At 44.6% G+C, this 19972-nt stretch overlaps 1 protein-coding gene and 1 pseudogene across 2 annotated transcripts in view; both read left to right on the top strand.

Annotated features, from left to right (window-relative positions):
* The first annotated feature begins 507 nt into the window (after positions 1–507).
* LOC308256640 (leucine carboxyl methyltransferase 1-like) lies at positions 508–1016 on the top strand (annotated as a pseudogene). Its single transcript has one exon. The product of its transcript is annotated as a leucine carboxyl methyltransferase 1-like (transcript).
* Positions 1017–3533: 2517 nt separating this feature from the next.
* The window catches only part of MRPS9 (mitochondrial ribosomal protein S9), a 92890-nt gene continuing 76451 nt past the window's right edge, over positions 3534–19972 (top strand). The window contains exon 1 of the mRNA XM_080685632.1: positions 3534–3688. Coding sequence (XP_080541758.1) covers positions 3554–3688 — 135 coding nt within the window. The 5' untranslated portion in view covers positions 3534–3553. The remainder of the gene's footprint in view (positions 3689–19972) is intronic.

Here is a 19972-nt window from a genome sequence, read left to right on the forward strand (position 1 = left end):
AGTACTTAACATTGTTCTTATAAGTTCCAACATACTTATTTAAAAAATGGTATAACCTTCCCCCAGTGGCTGTCAACCTCGCTTCTATGTCATGGTGGGCACAGCACTCCTTGAACCTCCATGCCCATGGCCACTAGACTCAAGAGGCCCACTTTCAACTCCTGCTCTTCCTGCTTCACAGAAACAGACGAGGGGATGTGTGGCACCAGTGAAAAATGTCTACATGCAAGAGGTCTGCAGTAAGCATTAGCTTCTGGGATGACCTTTTCATCCAGCATTTTGGGAGACTGTCTAAAGAAAGGAAGGTCCCTGAAATTAACAGAGTTATTTTGCTTGAGTCCATGGCATTGGTCAGCTTGCAAAGGCATTTATACAGGCATTAAATATTTTGAAGGTAACTTTCCAATGATAGTCCTGAGAAAGCTACACAGCATCAAATTCAAACCTCTCCTATCAAAACCCATTTTAGAGTTACATTCAAAGGACACTCTTCAAATCGATGGACTCATGTTGGATTCGAAGAGATGTGCCATAATTGGAGCAGATCTTCAAGACTGACCTTAACTGAAGAGAAACTAAAGAAAAGTAATATGAATACACAGTTGTCACTGCCATGATAACTGAATGTATGCTGGTCTACAAGACTCCAGAGCGGTCTACAAACCTAATCAAGTGGGAAGCCAACAGTTTTGGGACTGCCACATTCATAAACTATGAACAGGTGAACATGGATGACTAGTTGGGACACCTGCGAAGACGATAGTGTGACCTGGCAGGGGTGGAAACCTGCAAGTCCTTAAAGTCTCAGAAAGAATGGCTCCTGTTGAATGAGTGGGAAACAGCATCAACCACGAATATTATGGAATTGTGCAGCAGATTACTTCAGACTGAAGTCAGCAGAATAGAGCCCCTTGAATCCTGGAAAAAATGGAGCTTCGAAGCAGTTCATGCAGCATTACTGCTCGTGCTGGGCCACCAGAGGAGGAAGTGTGCTAGGTGTGAGGATCATGTACTAACCCAGGGGTGGGCAAACTTTTTGACTCGAGGGCCACAATGGGTTCTTAAACTGTACCAGAGGGCCGGAACAAACGCATGGATGGAGTGTTTGTGTGAACTAATATAAATTCAAAGTAAAGGAGCGGAGGGGAGAGCAAGAGAACCGGATAGAACAGCCGGAACTGGCCCGCGGGCCGTAGTTTTGCCCACTGCTGTGTAACTAACCAGTTTCAGGCTCATGCTGAGCCAGAAGCTGTAGCCACTGGCCTTCCCAGAGTTGGTACATGGGTTTCCTGAGTGATGGCCAGGTCTTGTCTATCAGCCCATCCCACACTCGAGAAACCTGTCACTAGGGCTGCTGAATCACTTCTTGTTTCTGTTGACTTATTGTTTAAATAAATCTCATTTGCCAATTGAAAAAAAGTGGTATAAATTCTGCTTCTACAAACTTATTTGCTTGTTTCTACTTAAGTTTCCGCAATTAAGTTAAATATTTTTTACAATGTATAGAAACTGTTATTTAGAGATATCTATTTGGGGGGGCTGAATGAAAAAAGGTAAAGGGATTAAGAAAATAAAACACCTTGCCGAAACCGGTTTGGCTCAGTGGATAGAGCGTCGGCCTGCAGACTGAAGGGTCCCAGGTTCGATTCCGGTCAAGGGCACGTACCTTGGTTGCGGGCACATCCCCAGTAGGAGGTGTGCAGGAGGCAGCTGATCAATGTTTCTCTCTCATCGATGTTTCTAACTCTCTATCCCTCTCTCTTCCTCTCTGTAAAAAAATCAATAAAATATATTAAAAAAAAAAGAAAATAAAACACCTTATATATAACACAGACAGACACAATAGTATAGTGGTAGTCAGTGGATAGCGCGTGGGTCTGCAGACCAAAGGGTCTTGGGGTCGATTCCAGTCAAGAGTACATACCTTGGTTGCAGGCTCCTCCCAGGCCCCGGCCCTGGTCAGGGCTGGTGCAGGAGGCAACCAATCTATGTATTTCTCTCACACCGATGTTTCTCTCTGTCTTTCCCTCTCTCTTCCGCTCTCCCTAAAAAAATCAATGGAAAAATGTCCTCAGATGAGGTTTAACAAAAATAAATAAATACATAAATAAATAAAATAAGTCAGAAAAAGAGAGCAAATCATTGGCTCAAAATTCAGACCATGAAGTCTGATGTTTGAATTAAAAAAAAAAGACACATATTTTTGTTGTTGTTAATCCTCACCTGAGGATATTTTTCCACTGATTTTTTAGAAAGAGTGGAAGGGGGAAGGAGAGACAGAGAGAGAAACATTGATGTGATAGAGACACATGAACTGGTTGCCTCCCCCACCTGCCCATGTCCAGATGGGGTTGGGGATCAAGCCTGCAACCAAGGTATGTATGTGCCTTTGACCAGAATTGAACCCAGGACTCTTCAGTTCGAAAGCTGATGCTCTATGCACTGAGCCAAACTGGCTAGGGCAAGACATCTACTTCAATAACCTATAAAGTTTGGTTTCTGGACCTCTGCTAATTTGCTGTAAGTTTCACTATCCTACAAGGTAACAAAAGAACAACAGAGTGAGCTTTTTGTACAACTAAATGCATTCCATTTAAAGGACTGCTCTTTATTTTGAGATTATGTCAGTTCTACCTTTTTAATGTTGAAATGTTCTGCGTTTTAAGAAATGATAGTAGATGGCATTTATTTACTTAACAACTTTGTATGACCTCAGATTTTCTGTGTATGTCTGTGTTTTAATTTTACTGGTCCTTCAAATCTAAATGTTTAGAAATCCTTTCAGAGCCCTTTACTACATCATTTGCTATATATTCCGTGTAAAGCAACCTGGAGTTACTGCCAGGAGGACACAAGTCCCAGAAGGAAAGCATACTCATCTCTAGTTAACACCTAACTTTGATTGGGTTTCAAGTAAGGCTTAGTACCAACACTATGGGGAGTGACGTGCAAAGATGAGGCAGCATTTCGTCCTCACCGGTTTTCGTTTTGGCCTGTTAGTATTATTACCGTCAAAAAACAACGTAAGAGTGGTCTGGTAGTTGCTGGAGGAGGAGACCCTGGACCCTGGGGAATATGAAAGGTAGAGAGGAGGGAAACCCCATGCTAGGAAGGCAGATAGGAAGCAAAACCTGGAGTCCATTCTTGCGTGAGGAAGACAGGAGCTACGGAGCGTGGGGAAGACACAACGGAGAGGGCGGTGCGGGCGGGCTGCGCAGGCTCCGCGTTCGGGGAGAGCCGGGGAAGAAGGTGCAGCGGTGCACACGTGGAAGTCAGTAAAGTACCGAGGAGACTCGGTCAGAGACTTAGCTCGAGAGGCACAGAAGAGACAAGTGGAGGAACCACCCACTACCTCCCCGGCCAGGGTCCACGTGGGCCAGGGGTGGGGCCGGACACGCCCCGCGGGCTCACGTGCCCTATCAGCCGCCTCAGGCCACAGGACACGCCCCCTGTCTCTTCTCGCTGGAGCTTCCCGACCACCCCTGAACCGCCCCCGGCGCCTGCGCAGCCCCTGGCCCCGCCCCCGCTCGCCAGCGGGCCCTCCACAGCCAAGATGGCGGCCTCCTGTGTGTCCTGTGGTGCCGTGGTTTCCCAGCGGCTCCTTCTCCGGCCAAGGGTTAGCCTGGCCCCGAGACAAGTCCTCTGGAAAGCCGCGGCCGCGGAGTTGCAATCAGTTCCCGGGCCCCAGGTAAGGCCTAGGAGGAGTGAGAGTGCTGGTCCCTGTAGCGCGAGGATAGGAAGCAGGCCCTGCTGCCTCGCGGGCCCTCATCGGGACCGTCGGGACTCAGGTGCTTAGTGGTAGAGTTGTGAGGTTAGAGAAGTGGGTATTGGTTTCAGCGGCTACTCTGGAGGTTGTTTCTGAGTTTCGCAGGGTGTGTGAGGGGAAAGTTACCTGGAGCGTCCCCCCCCGCCCGCCCACCCACTCACTGCTGTCCCTGCGTGGGTGTGGGGCTGGTCCCGGCCTCCGCGCGCCGTATCCCGGAGGGAGGAGGCTGTGCCGCAGGAGGTGGGTGGAACTGGACTCTCGCCGTGACCTGGAAGGCCAGGTGGAGGAAGTCACACCGTGGAGAGGATAGTGACTTGTATCTGTGCAGTTTCTGTTTTCTTAAATTTCCCAAAACTTTTTGGAGAGATGAAGACAGAACTTGCACATTTCATTAATCCTGAGGGCAGTGGGAAGCTGCCTTCCACGTGGTGGGGTGAGGACGTTCACTGACATGGGATCTGAAAAGGAGGAACAGATTTGAGAGGGAAGAAAACGAGTTTAGTTTTGGCTATGTCAGGCATCTGTGGGTGTGCAAGTGGAGATTTCCAGGAGGCCCACAGATAGGAAAGTCTGTATTCAAGAGGAGAACTGGTTTACAAGCCCTGTGTTGCTTTGTGGGGTAAGTGAGGCCTGGGCCATGGTAGGTCACCAAGGAGGGTGTGCTGAATGAGGAATGAGCAGGACAGGGCCCTGAAGGACAAACAGTCAACGAAGAAGAACCCCAATGGATTGAACATGAACAGAGGGAAGGCAGTGTGGTGTCGTGGAAACGGGAAAATGTTTCGAGGAAGGAAAGTGCTTAACTTACCAAATGTTGTGAAGTCAAGTACTATGATCTAAAAACTATGTTGAAAAAGAAGACTTCCTTTATTTTTCTTATTGAAAAATATTCTGGGAGTTATTTTTTCTTGCATCTCTTTTGAGTATGTCTTTCCTGTATAGACACAAGTATCTAAAAAGGACTATAGCATACAGAATATTAGAATATTTTTATTTGTTAACACTTCATGTGTGTGCCATGTGGGGGAGTTGCTAACTTTCCTTCCCTGGAACTCCTGAACCTATGTGTCTTCTATGGCTTTCTCTATATTCTTTTAGTCATATACAAACATACATGCATACGTATACTTTTGAAAAAATGGATCTCATTATATTTTTGCTTCTCTAAACTTAACATATATAGTAGAAATCCCTCCAAGTCATTATGAATCTAACTGCTGTCTAATATTCTTGGTGTGAGTGTATCAATGTTAATTTAACAATTGATGGACATTTGCTTAGTTTCCATTTTCTTCCACTAATAAAGTATTCAGTAAACATCCTGGTACAGTTCTTAGGTACTGACTGATGCTTTTATTTCTGTGGGAGAGAGTTTGAGTTTTGAGGTTATTGCTGCAAAGGATGTATACATCTTAATTTTTTTGCAATACATATTTTTATTGATTTAAAAGAGGAAGGGAGCTAAAGGTAGAAACATCAGTAATGAGAGAGAATCATTGATTGGCTGCCTCCTGCACACCCCCTACTGGGTATTGAGCCCACAGTCAAACCATGACCTCCTGGTTCACAGGTCAATGCTCAACCACAGAATCACACTAGCCCGGCTCCATCTTAAATTTTAATAGATATTCTTACATAGCTTTTCAAAAAGGCTGTAGCAATTCACATTCCATCATTGAGTTATGAGTATGCCCCTTTTTCTATCTACATTAGGTATTACTACCCTATCTAATAAAAGAGTAATATGCAAATTGACCATCACTCCAACCCATGTGGACACAAGATGGCTGCCACAAGATGGCCAGCAGGGGAGGGCAGTTGGGAGGGACCAGGCCTGCAAGGCAGGGCAGTTGTGGGCAATCAAGCCTGCAGGGGAGGGCAGTTAGGGGTGACCAGGCCGGCAGAGGAGGGAAATTGGGGGCGACCGGGCCTGCAGGGAAGGGCAGCTGGGGGGGGACCCAGGCCTGCAGGGGAGAGCAGTTGCAGGGAGGGGGGGACCAGGCCTGCAGGGGAGGGCAATTAGGGGTGACCAGGCCTGCAAGGGAGAGCAGTTAGGGGCAAACAGGCTGCAGGGGAGGGCAGTTAGGCATCAATCAGGCTGGCAGGGGAGTGGTTAGGGGGTGATCAGGCTGGCAGGGGAAGGCAGTTAGGGGCAATCGGGCTGGCAGGGGAGTGGTTAGGGAGTGATCAGGCTAGCAGGCAGAAGTGGTTAGGGGCAATCAGGAAGGCAAACAGGTGAGCAGTTGGGAGCCAGCAGTCCTGGATTGTGAGAGGGATGTCCGACTGCCTGTTTAGTGGGATCGGGCCTAAATGGGCTGTCGGACATCTCTCAAGGGGTCCCAGATTGGAGAGGGTGCAGGCTGGGCTGACGGACACGCACTCCCGTGCACGAATTTCGTGCATCGGGCCTCTAGTGTTTTCAATAAGATGGGTGACAATTTCTCCTTGTTACTGTAATTCTCATCTCCCTGATTATTCTTGAAATAAAGCCTTTTTTAATCCATATGGAAAATGTTTACTGAACACTTTACTTGAGCCAGACACTGAAATAAATAAAAATCAAACAAATACCAGACAGTATGGCCCCTTAGCAATCCCCACATTCCTGAATACCACCACAACACATGTTTAACCACGAGGCACAGCTCAGATATAACTGAAGGCTTAACTGACCCCATCAGACCCTTAATGATTTATATACATACTAGAGGCCTGGTACACGAATTCATACACGGGCGGGGTCCTGCTGGCCTGCCCCAATCCGGCCGGGCTGGTTGGTGGGAGGGGACACAGGAGGTTGGTTGGCCAGCCCTGCCCCCGATCAGGGTGGAGGGGCCTGATCGGGGCTGGGACCAGCTGGGGAGAGGGGGCACAGGCAGTTGGTGGGCTGGGCACGCCCCCTGGTTGAACTCCAGTCGAGGGGACAATTTTCATATTAGGCTTTTATTACATAGGACTAGAGGCCCAGTGCACGAAATTCATGCATGGGGGTGGGTCCCCTCAGCCCAGCCTGCACCCTCTCCAATCCAGGACCCCTCAGGGGATGTCTAACTCACAATCTGGGACCTCTGGCTCTTAACTGCTCACCTGCCTGCCAGCCTGATCACCCCTAACCGCCTCTGCCTGCCAGCCTGATCACCCCTAACTACCCTCCCCTGCCAGCCTGGTTGCCCCCAACTGCCTCCCCCCCGCCAGCCTGGTTGCCCCACACAGCCTGCTGTTCAGTTGTTTGGTCGTCCCTCACTAACCCCCCTGCTGGCCTGGTCACCCCACGCAGCCTGCTATTCAGTTGTTTGGTTGTCCCTCACTAACCCACTGTTGGCTTCTGCTGTTCGGTCATTACTGTGAGGGCATCCTGACCAAATTGCATGTTACCCTTTTATTAGTATAGATATTGGCTTGGTTGTCTTAAATATTGATATTTCTTTACTTCCATATGCAACCTTAGTGGTTATATTTCTTTTAGGGACCATGTTTCATAAAACAAAATTTTTAATCACCTCATAAATGGCTAAAACTATGCCTATCTTTTGGGGGGAGTGCAGTCATAACCCATTATTTATGAAATCCCTTCAGAAGTTACAGACAACTTAATGAAAGGAGCAGCGAGAATATATATATACACACACACACATATACATATACATATATATATACATATACATATACATATACATTATATATATATATATATATATATATATATATATATGTATTGCCATCGACTGTAACAACTAGTTGCTATGACGCCCACTGTGGCCAGCGAACCACCTGATCAGGGGGTGGGGCCGGCCTGCCAACCTCCCGTGGCCCCTACCCCCAGCTGGCCCGCGCCTGATCAGACTCTCCCACCCTGATCAAACACCATGCTGGCCAAACCCTCTCCCTACCGCCCTTCCCCCCTGGCCAGCCCTGCCCCTGATCTCCCCAAGCCCCACCCCAACAGGGGGTGGTGCCAGCTGGCCAACTTCCTGCAGCCCCTCCCTCTGGCCACCCCACCCCTGATCACACCCCCCACCCCAATAGGGAGTGGAGCTGGTCGGCCAACACCCTGCAGCCCCTTCTTCTGGCCGGCCTCGCCCCCAGTGAGTCCCCACCACCCTGATTGGCCTGCAGCCCCTCCCCCTGACTGGCCCTGCCCCGAATGGGCCCCCACCACCCTGATCAAGGGTGGGGCTGGCCGGTCAACCTCCTGCAGCCCCTTCCCCCGCCCGGCCCCATCCCAGATCAGCACCCCCACCCCGATCTGGGACAGGGCCGGCTGGACAACCACCCATGGCCTCTCCCCCAGGCTGCTGGTCCCCGATCGGCACCCCCCACCCCATTCGGGGGAGGGGCCCACCGGCCAGTTGCCCTGGCCCTTCCTCCCAGCTGGCTGGGCCCTGATCAGGCCCTGATTGGGGCAGGCTGGCCAGCCAACTTCCCACCATCTCTTCCTCCCAACAGGCCCAACCCTAATCTGCCCCAATTCGGGCCGGGCTAGCCGGACCCCATCCATGCACGAATTCGTGCACTGGGCCTCTAGTCTATACTAATAAAAGGGTAATATGCTAATTAACCAGTCTACCGGCCATCTTCCAGACATCCGACTTCCTTCCGGACAAAGCCATGGTGGTGGGGGCTGAGGCAGAGAGGGCAGTTGGGGGCGAGATCAGGCCAGCAGGGGAGGGCAGTTGGGGGCAAGTTTAGGCCAGCAGGGGAAGGCAGTTAGGGGTGATCAGGCAGGCAGAGGAAGTTAGGGGTGATCAGGCTGGCAGGGGAGAGCAGTTGGGGGCGAGATCAGGCTGGCAGGGGAGGGCAGTGGGGGGGCGAGATCAGGCTGGCAGGGGAGGGCAGTTGGGGGCAAGATCAGGCAGGCAGAGGAAGTTAGGGGCGATCAGGCCCTTAGGGGAGGGCCGTTGGGGGCGAGATCAGGCCAGCAGGAGAGGGCAGTTGGGGGCAACCGGGGTGTCAGGGGAGGGCAGTTGGGGGCGAGATCAGGCCTGCAGGGGAGGGCAGTTGAGGACAACCAGGCCGGCAGGGGAGGGCAGTTAGGGGTGATCAGGTAGGCAGGAGCAGTTGGGGGCAAGATCAGGCCGGCAAGGGAGGGCAGTTAGGGGCGATCAGGCAGGCAGGCAGAGAGGTTAGGGGCCATCAGGAAGGCAGGCAGAGGCAGTTAGGGGTGATCAGGCAGGCAGGCAGGTGAGTGGTTAGGAGCCAGCGGTCCCAGTTTTCGAGAAGGATGTCCAATCGGAGAGGGTGCAGGCTGGGCTGAGGGACCCCCCCCCCACCCCCTGTGCACGAATTTCATGCCTCGGGCCACTAGTATAATAATAGTAAAGTGCTTCTCGTACAGGATAAGTATCTTTTACATTTGTTTAATGTGCTAGTGTATACTAGATGGTGTTATAAATAGTAAATATTACTGTGGGTCACAATGAGAAACACTGATACAACAAGGAAAAAGAAACAAGTTTCGTTAAGCAGTGACTTTTGAGTGCTCAATTGGGACCTCACTAGCAGATTTCCTCTTGCATACCAATCTTGTGGCATGCACGTTTCATATTAATTCCAAAATATAATTGCAAATAGCTCAATGTCCCAAATTTTGGGTGGAGGAGGGAATCTTGCTCGTGAATGGCTAAACTTTTTGGATTATAAACCCATGATTAACAGGAATCTATATATAGTGTACTGTAAGGTTTACAGAGGTAAATACGGGGGAGCACAGAAGTGCAATGCCTAATTCAAAGGAATTGTGATGGGTAGAGTGGTGGGCAGCTTCTCAGAGGAGGTGAGAGTGGAGTCTTTAGGAGCAATTAGGAGTTACGTGAAAAAGGAGGTATTCTGTTCTAGGAATGTAATAGGTAAACAAGGGACAGAGTTATACAGTCAGTGGATTCTGGTAACAAATGATGAGCAACAGGATTGGAGTGTTTGGCATACTATTTTGCAATACTAAGGAATTTGAAATTTTTAAAAAATCTCTCACATATTAGATTTTTATCTATATAATAAAAGCCTAAGTGACCGTTACAGTGGAATGACGGTGAGCTGCCCCCTGGTGGTCAGTGTGCTCCCACAGTGGGAGTGCCGCTCAGCCAGAAGCTGGGCTTACGGCTGGTGAGAGCAGCGGTGGTGTCGTGAGCCTCTCCCTCCTCTGCGGCAGCGCTGAAGAGCGGCGAGCCAAGTGGTAAGGTGCTAGCAGGCGGGCGGTAAGGAGTGGCGAGGCGGGCGGTAAGGAGTGAGCAGGCGAGTGGTTAGGAGCAAGCAGGCGAGTGGTTAGGAGCGAGGGATCCCAGACTGTGAGAGGGATGTCAACCTGCAGTGAGAGGGATGTCAACCTGCAGGTGGACATCCCCCAGGGCTCCCGGACTGTAAGAGGGCACAGGCTGGGCTGAGGGACCCCCTCCTCCAGTGCACAAATTTCGTGCACCAGGCCTCTACTATATTATAAGCAGTTTACAGTCATGGTGTCCTATAAAGGTTACCCATGAATTCTTTAATCATATATCAGTATAATTTAGGAATGCTAATGTAGCTTTCTATAACATTATTTATAATAAGGAAAAGCAGTAGACCAATTTCTGTTTTGAAAAATATTACTACAAAATCTTGGTAATATTTCCTCTTACTTTTATTTTCTACTAAGCACTTTCTTAGTGCTTGAACTTTCCATTTTTACTGAGCCGGTATGCTCTTGTTGAATTGAACTGTCTGCCAGAATGATCGGTGGCATTTGGTGTCTTAGCCCTTGTATATTTTGGTTTTATTGTAGAAACATTGCTATCTTTGTCTTTAGTATCTGTTTTTCTCATCTCTCATCTTATGGGCTCCTGGAGGTTGTAAATCCTATATTTGTCCACATTTTCTTTAATCTGTATATGTCTTTACCTTTTCTTTTATTCCTCTAAGTATTTTTTTTTGCCTTTTCTATTCAAATTAGCAACAGATTCTTTTTATTCCATTTTTATCCAAATGAAGAAATACTTAATTCTTCTGTAATATCATTAAAGTAGTGTGTAGCACTGGCATTTTGCCAAATTTGGGACATCTCTGCTTTGTCAGGATGTGTCTGCTTTCTTGGCAACCTGCTGGATTAAAATTACAGTTGCCTGACTTGCTGATTATCTTTAAAAAGAAAAATATCTGTCAAGTTGTATCAATACAGTTCCATGAAAACAAAGTCTGAGGGAAATTCTCTGTCATAGCTTCTCAGATGGAAATAGAACCTGCAGAAAATTTTGTTGGAAGTTGTACTTAGTGGCAAAGCAGATTCTCTCTAGGGATTCTTACTGTTCTCAGCTAAAGGTCTGCTCGGTTTGCTTGAAGCCTCATCTTACTTGATGGCTTGTACTGATGAATAATGGATGCCTTTGAATGTAAGTATTTTTGTGTGAATTCGTTGCTGAAATAATTCACAACATTTAATAAATATATTCAGTAGTCTGGTGCTGATGCTATGATGGCTTTGTAACTTACTTAGTCATAATCTTCAGCAATATGTACAAATGTTTTTTAAAAGATCTTAAAGATCCTAAAGAGATGGTTTGAAAAATAGCAAATTAGGAACATGTTAAAAATCCCTTTATGAACACCAATAAACATTATACAGATCTTTTTAAAGTCTCATTTATGTTAAAAGTACGAAAGCTGCTACCTCATGTCACAAACTCTAGAGAATAGAGAAAGACAAAAAGTAATTTTAAATATATATTTTTATTGATTCCAGACAGGAAGGGAGAGTCAGAGAGAGAGATAGAAATATCAGTGGTGAGAATCATTGATCAGCTGCCTCCTGCATGCCCTCTACTGGGGATCAAGCCCACAACCCAGGAATCGAACCTGGAACCCTTCAGTCCACAGACTGATGCTCTATCCACTGATCCAAACCAGGGCAAAAAGTAATTTTAAATCAAGTGAAGAATTGAGTTTTCAAGACAACAATCAACTCTTTTATTTGAGATGATGCTAAAATGTAGGAACAAAAGAGGAACAGTGTGAAAAAGAGATAAAGAAAAGACAAAGGAATATTTACTCAACAAAATGGAAGTTATTTTAATTACTTAACACTACCAAGAACATTTTTTAAAATGTTGGGTGAGGGAGAGTTCTGTGAAACAGGTATGATTAAAATAAACTGTTAAGGAAAGAATTGTGAAGATGGACTGATGATATATAGTAAGAAGCTAAAAACTCAGAGTGACTGCAGAATTGGCACTGCAGAGAAAGGGGAAAAAACACACACCAAGAAACCAAGGAGTAGATGTTTATAAATCATACAAAATGCAGAAACACACACACACACACACATACACACACACACACACACACACACACACACACACACACACGCACACACTCTCTGAGTGGCCAGATTATTATGACCACCTGACCTTTGTAGGCAAATTAGCCGTACACTGCATCATATGGGATATGGAAGCCGAAGGCCTGTTCGAACACCTTTGCTGTCTGCAGTTACCAAGATAAAACGTCTCCATTTCGCACAGGAACACAAGGATTGGACAGTCAAGCATTGGAAAAAAGTCATGTGGTCCGATGAATCACGTTTCCAGTTGCATCATGCAGATGGCAGAGTGAGAATTTCATGGAAACAGCATGAAAGCATACAACCCACATGCATGACTACAACCCTTCAAGCTGGTGGGGGCAGTGTTATGGTTTGGGGCATGTTTTCCTGGCATGATTTGGGCCCTTTAATTCGTGTGGAACAACGTCTGAATAGCAAGCAAAACATATCTAAGTATCATTGCTGATCAAGTTCATCCTATCATGTAGATGGCGTATCCCAGTAGTCGGCAAACTCATTAGTCAACAGAGCCAAATATCAACAGTACAACGATTAAAATTTCTTTAGAGAGCCAAATTTTTTAAACTTAAACTATATAGGTAGGTACATTGTTATTAACTTAATTAGGGTACTCCTTCAATCGCACTGTGCGTGCACGCCCGCACGTGGTATTTTGTGGAAGAGCCACACTCAAGGGGCCAAAGAGCCGCATGTGGTTCTCGAGCTGCGGTGTATCCCAATGGAGATGGCTTTTTCCAACAAGACAATGCGCCATGCCACGGTGCTCGTATTGTGCAGGAGTGGTTTCAAGAACATGAGGGAGACTTTACCTTGCTTAGGTGGCCCCCACAATCACCAGATCTCAATCCAATTGAGCATTTGTGGGACGAAGTTAAAAGAGCCATCAGGCAGCTGGCTCCACAACCATCAAATCTCACAGAACTGGACAGTGCTATTCATCAGGCACGGTGTCAGATTCCTCGCATCACCTTTCAACATCTCGTGGAGTCAATGCCAAGAATTGACGCAGTATTGAAGGCAAAAGGTGGCCCAGCGAAGTACTGATGGGGTGGTCATAATAATCTGGCCACTCAGTGTATATATACATACATATATATATACACACATATGTATATGTATGTGTGTATACATATATATACACACATATATGGAGGACAGAATAATAGATAATTACTGTGATTGAAAAAAGAGAATAGGTGAAGAATTTATTGGGTATTGCTTTATTGCTGAAGTTGGTAGGAGAAATACGTGTAAACATTTTATCAGAGACATGGATGAAAACTAGTAAAATAAAAACAGGCTATGTACTGTCTAAATTGCCAGATCAAAAGATGAATTTTAAAAAGCACAGACCATATAGCAAAAGAATGAAAACAGGAAGGAAGCATAAAAAATTTAAAGATAAAATAAGACAATATCTATTAAAGCCCACTTAAATGGGATAATCTCATATTTTTAAAACACTCATATTGGGCCAAAAGAACAAAACCTAAAGTGACTGAATTTAAATAAAAAATATGGGCAATGATATTCAAGGGTAGTACTAATGGGAGTTTAAAAGTGTTGCAATATTGTGATCCAGTAGACCTGAGTTCAGGATAGAAGTGTTGTGTGGGAATGGAACACTTTAGAACGCTGAAGGGTACAGTCTGCCTTTAGATAAAACTCTCCTGAACTAAGTAGTGCATTGAGTATACCACTGAAACAAACAAAGGAAATATATAGGAAACAAAAATATAACTGGTGAAGAAAATTTGCACATAGTGTAAACCATGTAGATTTCTGTTTCTTTGGTATTATCCCCTTGGCTAATATCCAGTATAAATAGCCACATACGTTGTTGTTGTTTTCTACTTTTTCCCCCATTGCTCTGTCTACCCTTTACAACCACTCTTTGGATATGAAGTATACAGTCCATCAAACCTATCACTTCTTAACCTATAGACCACCTCATGACCTATTTCACAAAGAAAATAGTGGCCAGAAGGCATAAGTAACATTACTTCTCCACCTACTCACCCTCAAAAACTATTTTGCTACTTTGCATAGAAGAGATGTTTCTCATTGGAACACTAATGCCTGCCATTTCCCCTGCTTCATGTCCTATGTGATTAACAGACCATATCTCCAGCTCAGATCTTTCCTGTGACACACACACACACACACACACACACACACACACACACACACACACAGCCATCTGCCTCCTAGGCCCCTCTCCTGAGATGCCGGTAGGCATCTCGAACCCATCATGCCCAAATGGAACACATCACTTTCCTCCCTAACGTTTTTCCTCTAGCATTCATTATGCCACTGAATGGAGCCATGTTCACTGGAAGACTCCTTTTCTCCTCCTGAGGCTTGTGGTTGGTGATTGGTGGGAGGCATAGTGGGTTTATCTGTATTATGAATGGATTGTTTTAGCTATGGACAAAAACATTTGTCATATTATTTACAACACCAGCAGTGTAATCATCGTTTTGGCAATGAACATTTGGAAGAATTACCTCTACTCTATGACTGTTATTTTATTCCCCAAATTGATACCTTTTGCCATGTCTCTTGGGGCAGAAAAGCATTTTCACTTTGAGTATGGGAAGTAACTTTGTCCACTGTTCAAAGAAGACAGTGGAATCTAAAGAATAGCCTGGGGAAAGATGGTAAAACTATTGACATAGGGAATTGGTAATGGTGGCACTTGGTTGTGAGGAGAGATAGCAGGGGTGTGAAAATAGGCTCTCTATATAAGGGCAGCCTAACTATATACATAAGCCAGTTTGGGTCATGGTTTTACTCATTGGTAGTAACATTGTATCACCAGAGCATTGTAAAAGAAGTAATTGTCTATTCATAATACCAAGAGAAACTCCTCTGTGCTTTCCCAAGGAAAAGTGAACTATAAACTTTCATGGAATTTTAAATTGCTCTTTCTTACTCATCAAAGAATAGCAAGAAACTATTTTATTACTTTTAATTTGTGAGGATTTGGAACATAATTTTTCTATTAATTGGATATTTTCTATTAATATTTGTCCTGAATATTTTTTCCTTTTCTATTGTAACTGGTGACAAATTACTATAGAGTTATTTGAATCTTTGATTCTCAAAGGGTTAGGGAATGGATGAGGGAGGGATGGTGCTGGTGGTGGTGTCTCACGTTTTGTCTCTGTTTCTGTCTCTCTCTGTCTCTTTCTCTTTCCCTCCCTTCCTGCCTCCCTCCCTCTCTTTCCCTCCTCCTCCTCCCTCCCTTCCACTTTCTCTGAAAAGCACTGGAAAAAAGTATCCTACAGTGAGGATTAAAATGTATACATATATATATATCACAAGTAGCTGAAGTTGATAGATCAGTATCAAACATGGATGTGAGTAGTATTTTTGTTTTTAATGTGTTGAAATGCTAGTCACTTAAACTACTTTGTAAGCACAGGCTTTAAAATTAGATTTTTATATTTATGAAAAGGGAAATGAATGAGTTACTAAGTCTGAATATTGCTTAAGAAGGTTTAGACTTGTTGAGGCAGCAATCAGGTTGAGAACCACAGATTAAAGATTTTGAGAAAAGCCAGGACAAGAAAGATCTGTTCTAGTTCTCTCCAGCTACTGAATGCAACTGAATGGCCATTTGAAAACATTTTTCAGGTTCTTTTCCTTTATTGCAGGTGAAATATTCATGCCTTGGGGGGGAGGGGGGAATTCCTATTGCCACAGCATAAAAGATTCACAACAGCAAGTATGATATCATTACTGATACTTTTAAGAGGATGTGAAAGCCCTTATTTCTACAAAGCATATTGAACCAAATTAATACTAAGAAATTGTCTTTATTTTTAATGAAGCAGTTTCCTCATTGTGTCAATTTAAAATAAGGACCATGTAATAAAGTTTCAAACTAAGCTAAACCTATTATTTTTAAGGCATTTAAAGATAGGCTGCATTTGTACCCTAAACAAGGTGAATGCCTATAGTCTAAGGCAGCTGTGGGCAAACTACGGCCCGCGGGCCGAATCCAGCCCGCGCGGAGCCAAAAGAGCAGAGGGTTCTCTTGCTCTCCTCTCCACTCCTTCACCAGCAGCAGTGTTAACATGGCAATGTCGGGAAACACAGCCACAGCTCCTTCTTCTGACTGGGCGGATTTATATCCGCCCATTCAGTAGAAGGAACAACCTCTCAATCTTCCAGAGGCTCCTTGTAATGCCCGTGGACGCATCTCCCGACATCACCCTGGGAATGCGTAGACACGTTATCGTGGTGATGTAGGGAGACACGCCCCTGGAGAGCACAGTATCAGAGCCTTTCTGAGGTAAGATTAAGAGCTCTACTCAAACACAATTTTTTCCTGTTCCCACATTCTGTACATCACAATGACTTGTTAATAAAACAACAAAGACTTTCAGCTTTTAGGGCTTGTATCCACTGCAGTTTTTTTTCCCACTGCGGACGTGTGCAGCAGGGAAAAAGACACACAGAGGACATGTCACACTAGCCATGCTGCGGCTGCATTTTTTTGCTGATATGGATGCGGTATCAGTAACGCTACCGTGGCCACTAACCGCATGTGTTAGCGGCAAAACAAATGCATTTTGCGCTGCGTTTGCTTCTCCCCCTTGCGCCTGTAAAAATGCGTGCTAAAGGGCATTTGTGTTAACATGCACCACTGCACATTAGCATCAATGCAAACATGATGGAAACCTGTGTACCCTGCATTAACCCTAGCTGCGCTGCATTGCAGTACTGCACCACACTGCAACGGCAGCACGGCTAGTGTGAACGAACCCTAATTCAGTAGGTTGAACAAAAAGATTGTATAGAAATGTGATGAACTAAAGATTTTATTACAAAATCGCTTAATTTCAGGGTTTCAGAAGTAATTGGACAAATGAAAAACTGAAAATCAAATGTTCATATCTAATACTTGGATGAAACCCTTTCCTGGTAATGACAGCCTGAAGTCTTGTACTTATGGACATCACCAGATGCTGGGTTTTCTCCTTTGTAATGTTCTGCCAGGCTGTCACAGTAGGGGTATATATATAAATATCCTGCCATTTCCAGCTTTTAATAAGAAAAACTGTTGCAATGGGCATTTAAAAGTGGCACTTGGTTGTTTTTAGAGAGTCCAGTGGATGCAATCTGACATTGATAACGGGCTCTTTCACACTATGTGCACTGCGGCTGTTTTTTGCCAGTAACGGAAGTGCTAGTGGTAACTACTGGTTACCCATGTTTTGCACTGCCCTAGCACCTCCCATACAAGTGTGTCTGGAAGACACAGCAATGTGCAGCTATGTGTGTTACCATAAACAAAGGGCCTGTGTGAAAGATACACAGGTTTCCTATGGAGGAAAGGGGTTGTTCTCTATGGTCAGGGTGTGCCTCTGTCCCATGTCTGAACTTTTTCAGATGATTTTGTTATATATATATATTTAGAAGACCAAAAATGTTATAATAGAGCAAATTTAATCACTTGTTTTTATACTTTACTGTCTTATTTTAGTAAAGAATTCAATAAGAGAATGGTACTGTTGGTTTTAGCCCAATATTAAACATGAGTGGACCAAAGAAAAGGAAAGTGGACAGTGAATGCCAAGTGTTTAAGAGGGAGTGGACAACAAAATATTTTTTCACCGAAGTCCGATCAATGCCGGTATGTCTGATATGCCAGGAAACACTTGCAGTCTTCAAAGAGTACAATCTCAGCCGTCACTTTGCCACAAAGCATGGCAACTATGCTAGCAAGCAGTCACCTCAAGAACGGGAGGCTACTGCACAGAGGTTGATGGCTAAATTATAGGCTCAGCAAAATGTCTTTCACTGACAAACTGCAATTCAAGAGACAACTACCAAAGCAAGTTTTATACTATCATTCAAATTAGCAAAAGCTAGCCCTGACCGGTTTGGCTCAGTGGATAGAGCGTCGGCCTGCGAACTGAAGGGTCCCAGGATCAATTCCAGTCAAGGGCATGTACCTTGGTTGTGGGCACATCCCCAGTAGGAGGTGTGCAAGAGGCAGCTGATCGATGTTTCTCTCCCATCGATGTTTCTAACTCTCTATCCCTCTTCCTTCCTCTCTGTAACAAATCAATAAAATATATTTTAAAAAAAATAAAAAACAAACAAAAATTAGCAAAAGCTAGCAAACCTCTCTTTGAAGGCGAATTTTTGAAAGAATGTATGATAGAGACAGCAGGTCTCTTGTGTCCAGAGAGCAAAGGCAAGTTTGAAAAACTCAGCTTATCGCGCAGGACAGTGACTCGTGGAGTGGAGCTGATTGATGAAGACTTGGCCAGCAAGTTAAATAGTAAGGCAGAGTTCTTTAAGTTTTATTCACTAGCATTGGATGAAAGTAATGACGTAAAGGACACTGCTCAGCTCTTAATTTTTATCCGAGGGATTAGTGACAATTTTGAAATTACGGAGGAGTTTTTAGCTATGGAGCCACTGAAAGGAAAAACACGGGGAGAGGACTTGTATGACCGGGTGTCTACTGTCATTGAGAAAATGAAGCTACCATGGAGTAAACTTGCTAATGTCACGACAGATGGATCTCCAAATTTAACTGGAAAAAATGTTGGACTGCTAAAAAGAATTCAGGATAAAGTGAAAGAGGAGAACCCTAATCAAGATGTTATTTTTCTTCACTGTATTATTCACCAGGAATCCTTGTGCAAGTCTATATTACAACTTAATCATGTTGTTAATCCAGTCGTAAAGCTTGTTAATTTCATTCGAGCAAAGGGACTTCAGCACCGTCAGTTTATTAAGTTTCTGGAGGAAACTGATGCGGATCACCACGACTTACTTTACCACTCTTGTGTCTGCTGGTTGAGTTTGGGCAAAGTTTTCCAACGAGTGTGGGAGCTCAAAGAAGAGATTGGTGCATTTTTGAAATTAAAAGGGAAGTCTGACGAATTTACTGAGCTGAGTGACAAGAATTGGCTGTGTGACTTTGCATTTGCTGTAGATATATTTTCACATTTGAATGAGCTAAATGTGAAGCTACAGGGAAAAGATCAGTATGTACATGACATGTACACTAATGTGAAAGCCTTTAAATCGAAGCTGATTTTCTTTTCCAGACAAATTTCAGAAAAGTCTTCACTCATTTTGCCACACTAGCCACACAGAAGGAGACCATCCAAAACGTGAAGAAATACAGCAAATCACTGGATGACCTGCATGCAGATTCTGTCGTCGGTTTTCTGATGTTGAAAAAATTGACCAGTCACTTCAACTGGTGGCCTGTCCTTTGTCACAAAACCCTGAAACAGCACCAGAAGAGGTGCAACTGGAACTCATCGATCTTCAGTCTGACTTTGTCCTAAAGGAGAAATTCAGCTCTCTTGAACTAAGAGACTTTTATGCTTCACTTAATGAAGCCACTTTTCCAAACATCCGGAGGATGGCACAGAAGATACTGGTGCTGTTTGGGTCAACCTATGTTTGTGAGCAGACATTTAGCGTCATGAACATCAACAAAGCCCCTCACAGATCCAGCTTAACTGACGAACACCTCAGATCTATCCTGAGAATAGCCACAACAAAACTAACTCCAGACTTTGATGCATTAGCTAAAAAAGGAGACCAACAACACTGTTCCTACTGAAGTTGATGTTTTAAAGACCAAAAACCTTTCAACCCAGTCTACATTGCCATCTACATCTACGTCCCGGGCATAATTTGGAAGTTGCACCAAAGAAAATGTTTAATTTACTGTTTACACATTTTGTTCTTTTCTATTTGTTTTAGTTTTAAATTATTTTATTATATTTAAGTTTAATTTGAAAGGCTTTTGTACCTTTCCTTTGTTAGGCAATTTTATTTTGCCTTTGCCATCTTCAATATAAGGTATGTTATTGTTCTATGATTCCTCCATTTTTTGAAGTTTCAAATTATAA

This window comes from Plecotus auritus (assembly GCF_963455305.1).
Source record: "Plecotus auritus genome assembly, chromosome: 8".
In the NCBI taxonomy this organism is placed as follows: domain Eukaryota; kingdom Metazoa; phylum Chordata; class Mammalia; order Chiroptera; family Vespertilionidae; genus Plecotus; species Plecotus auritus.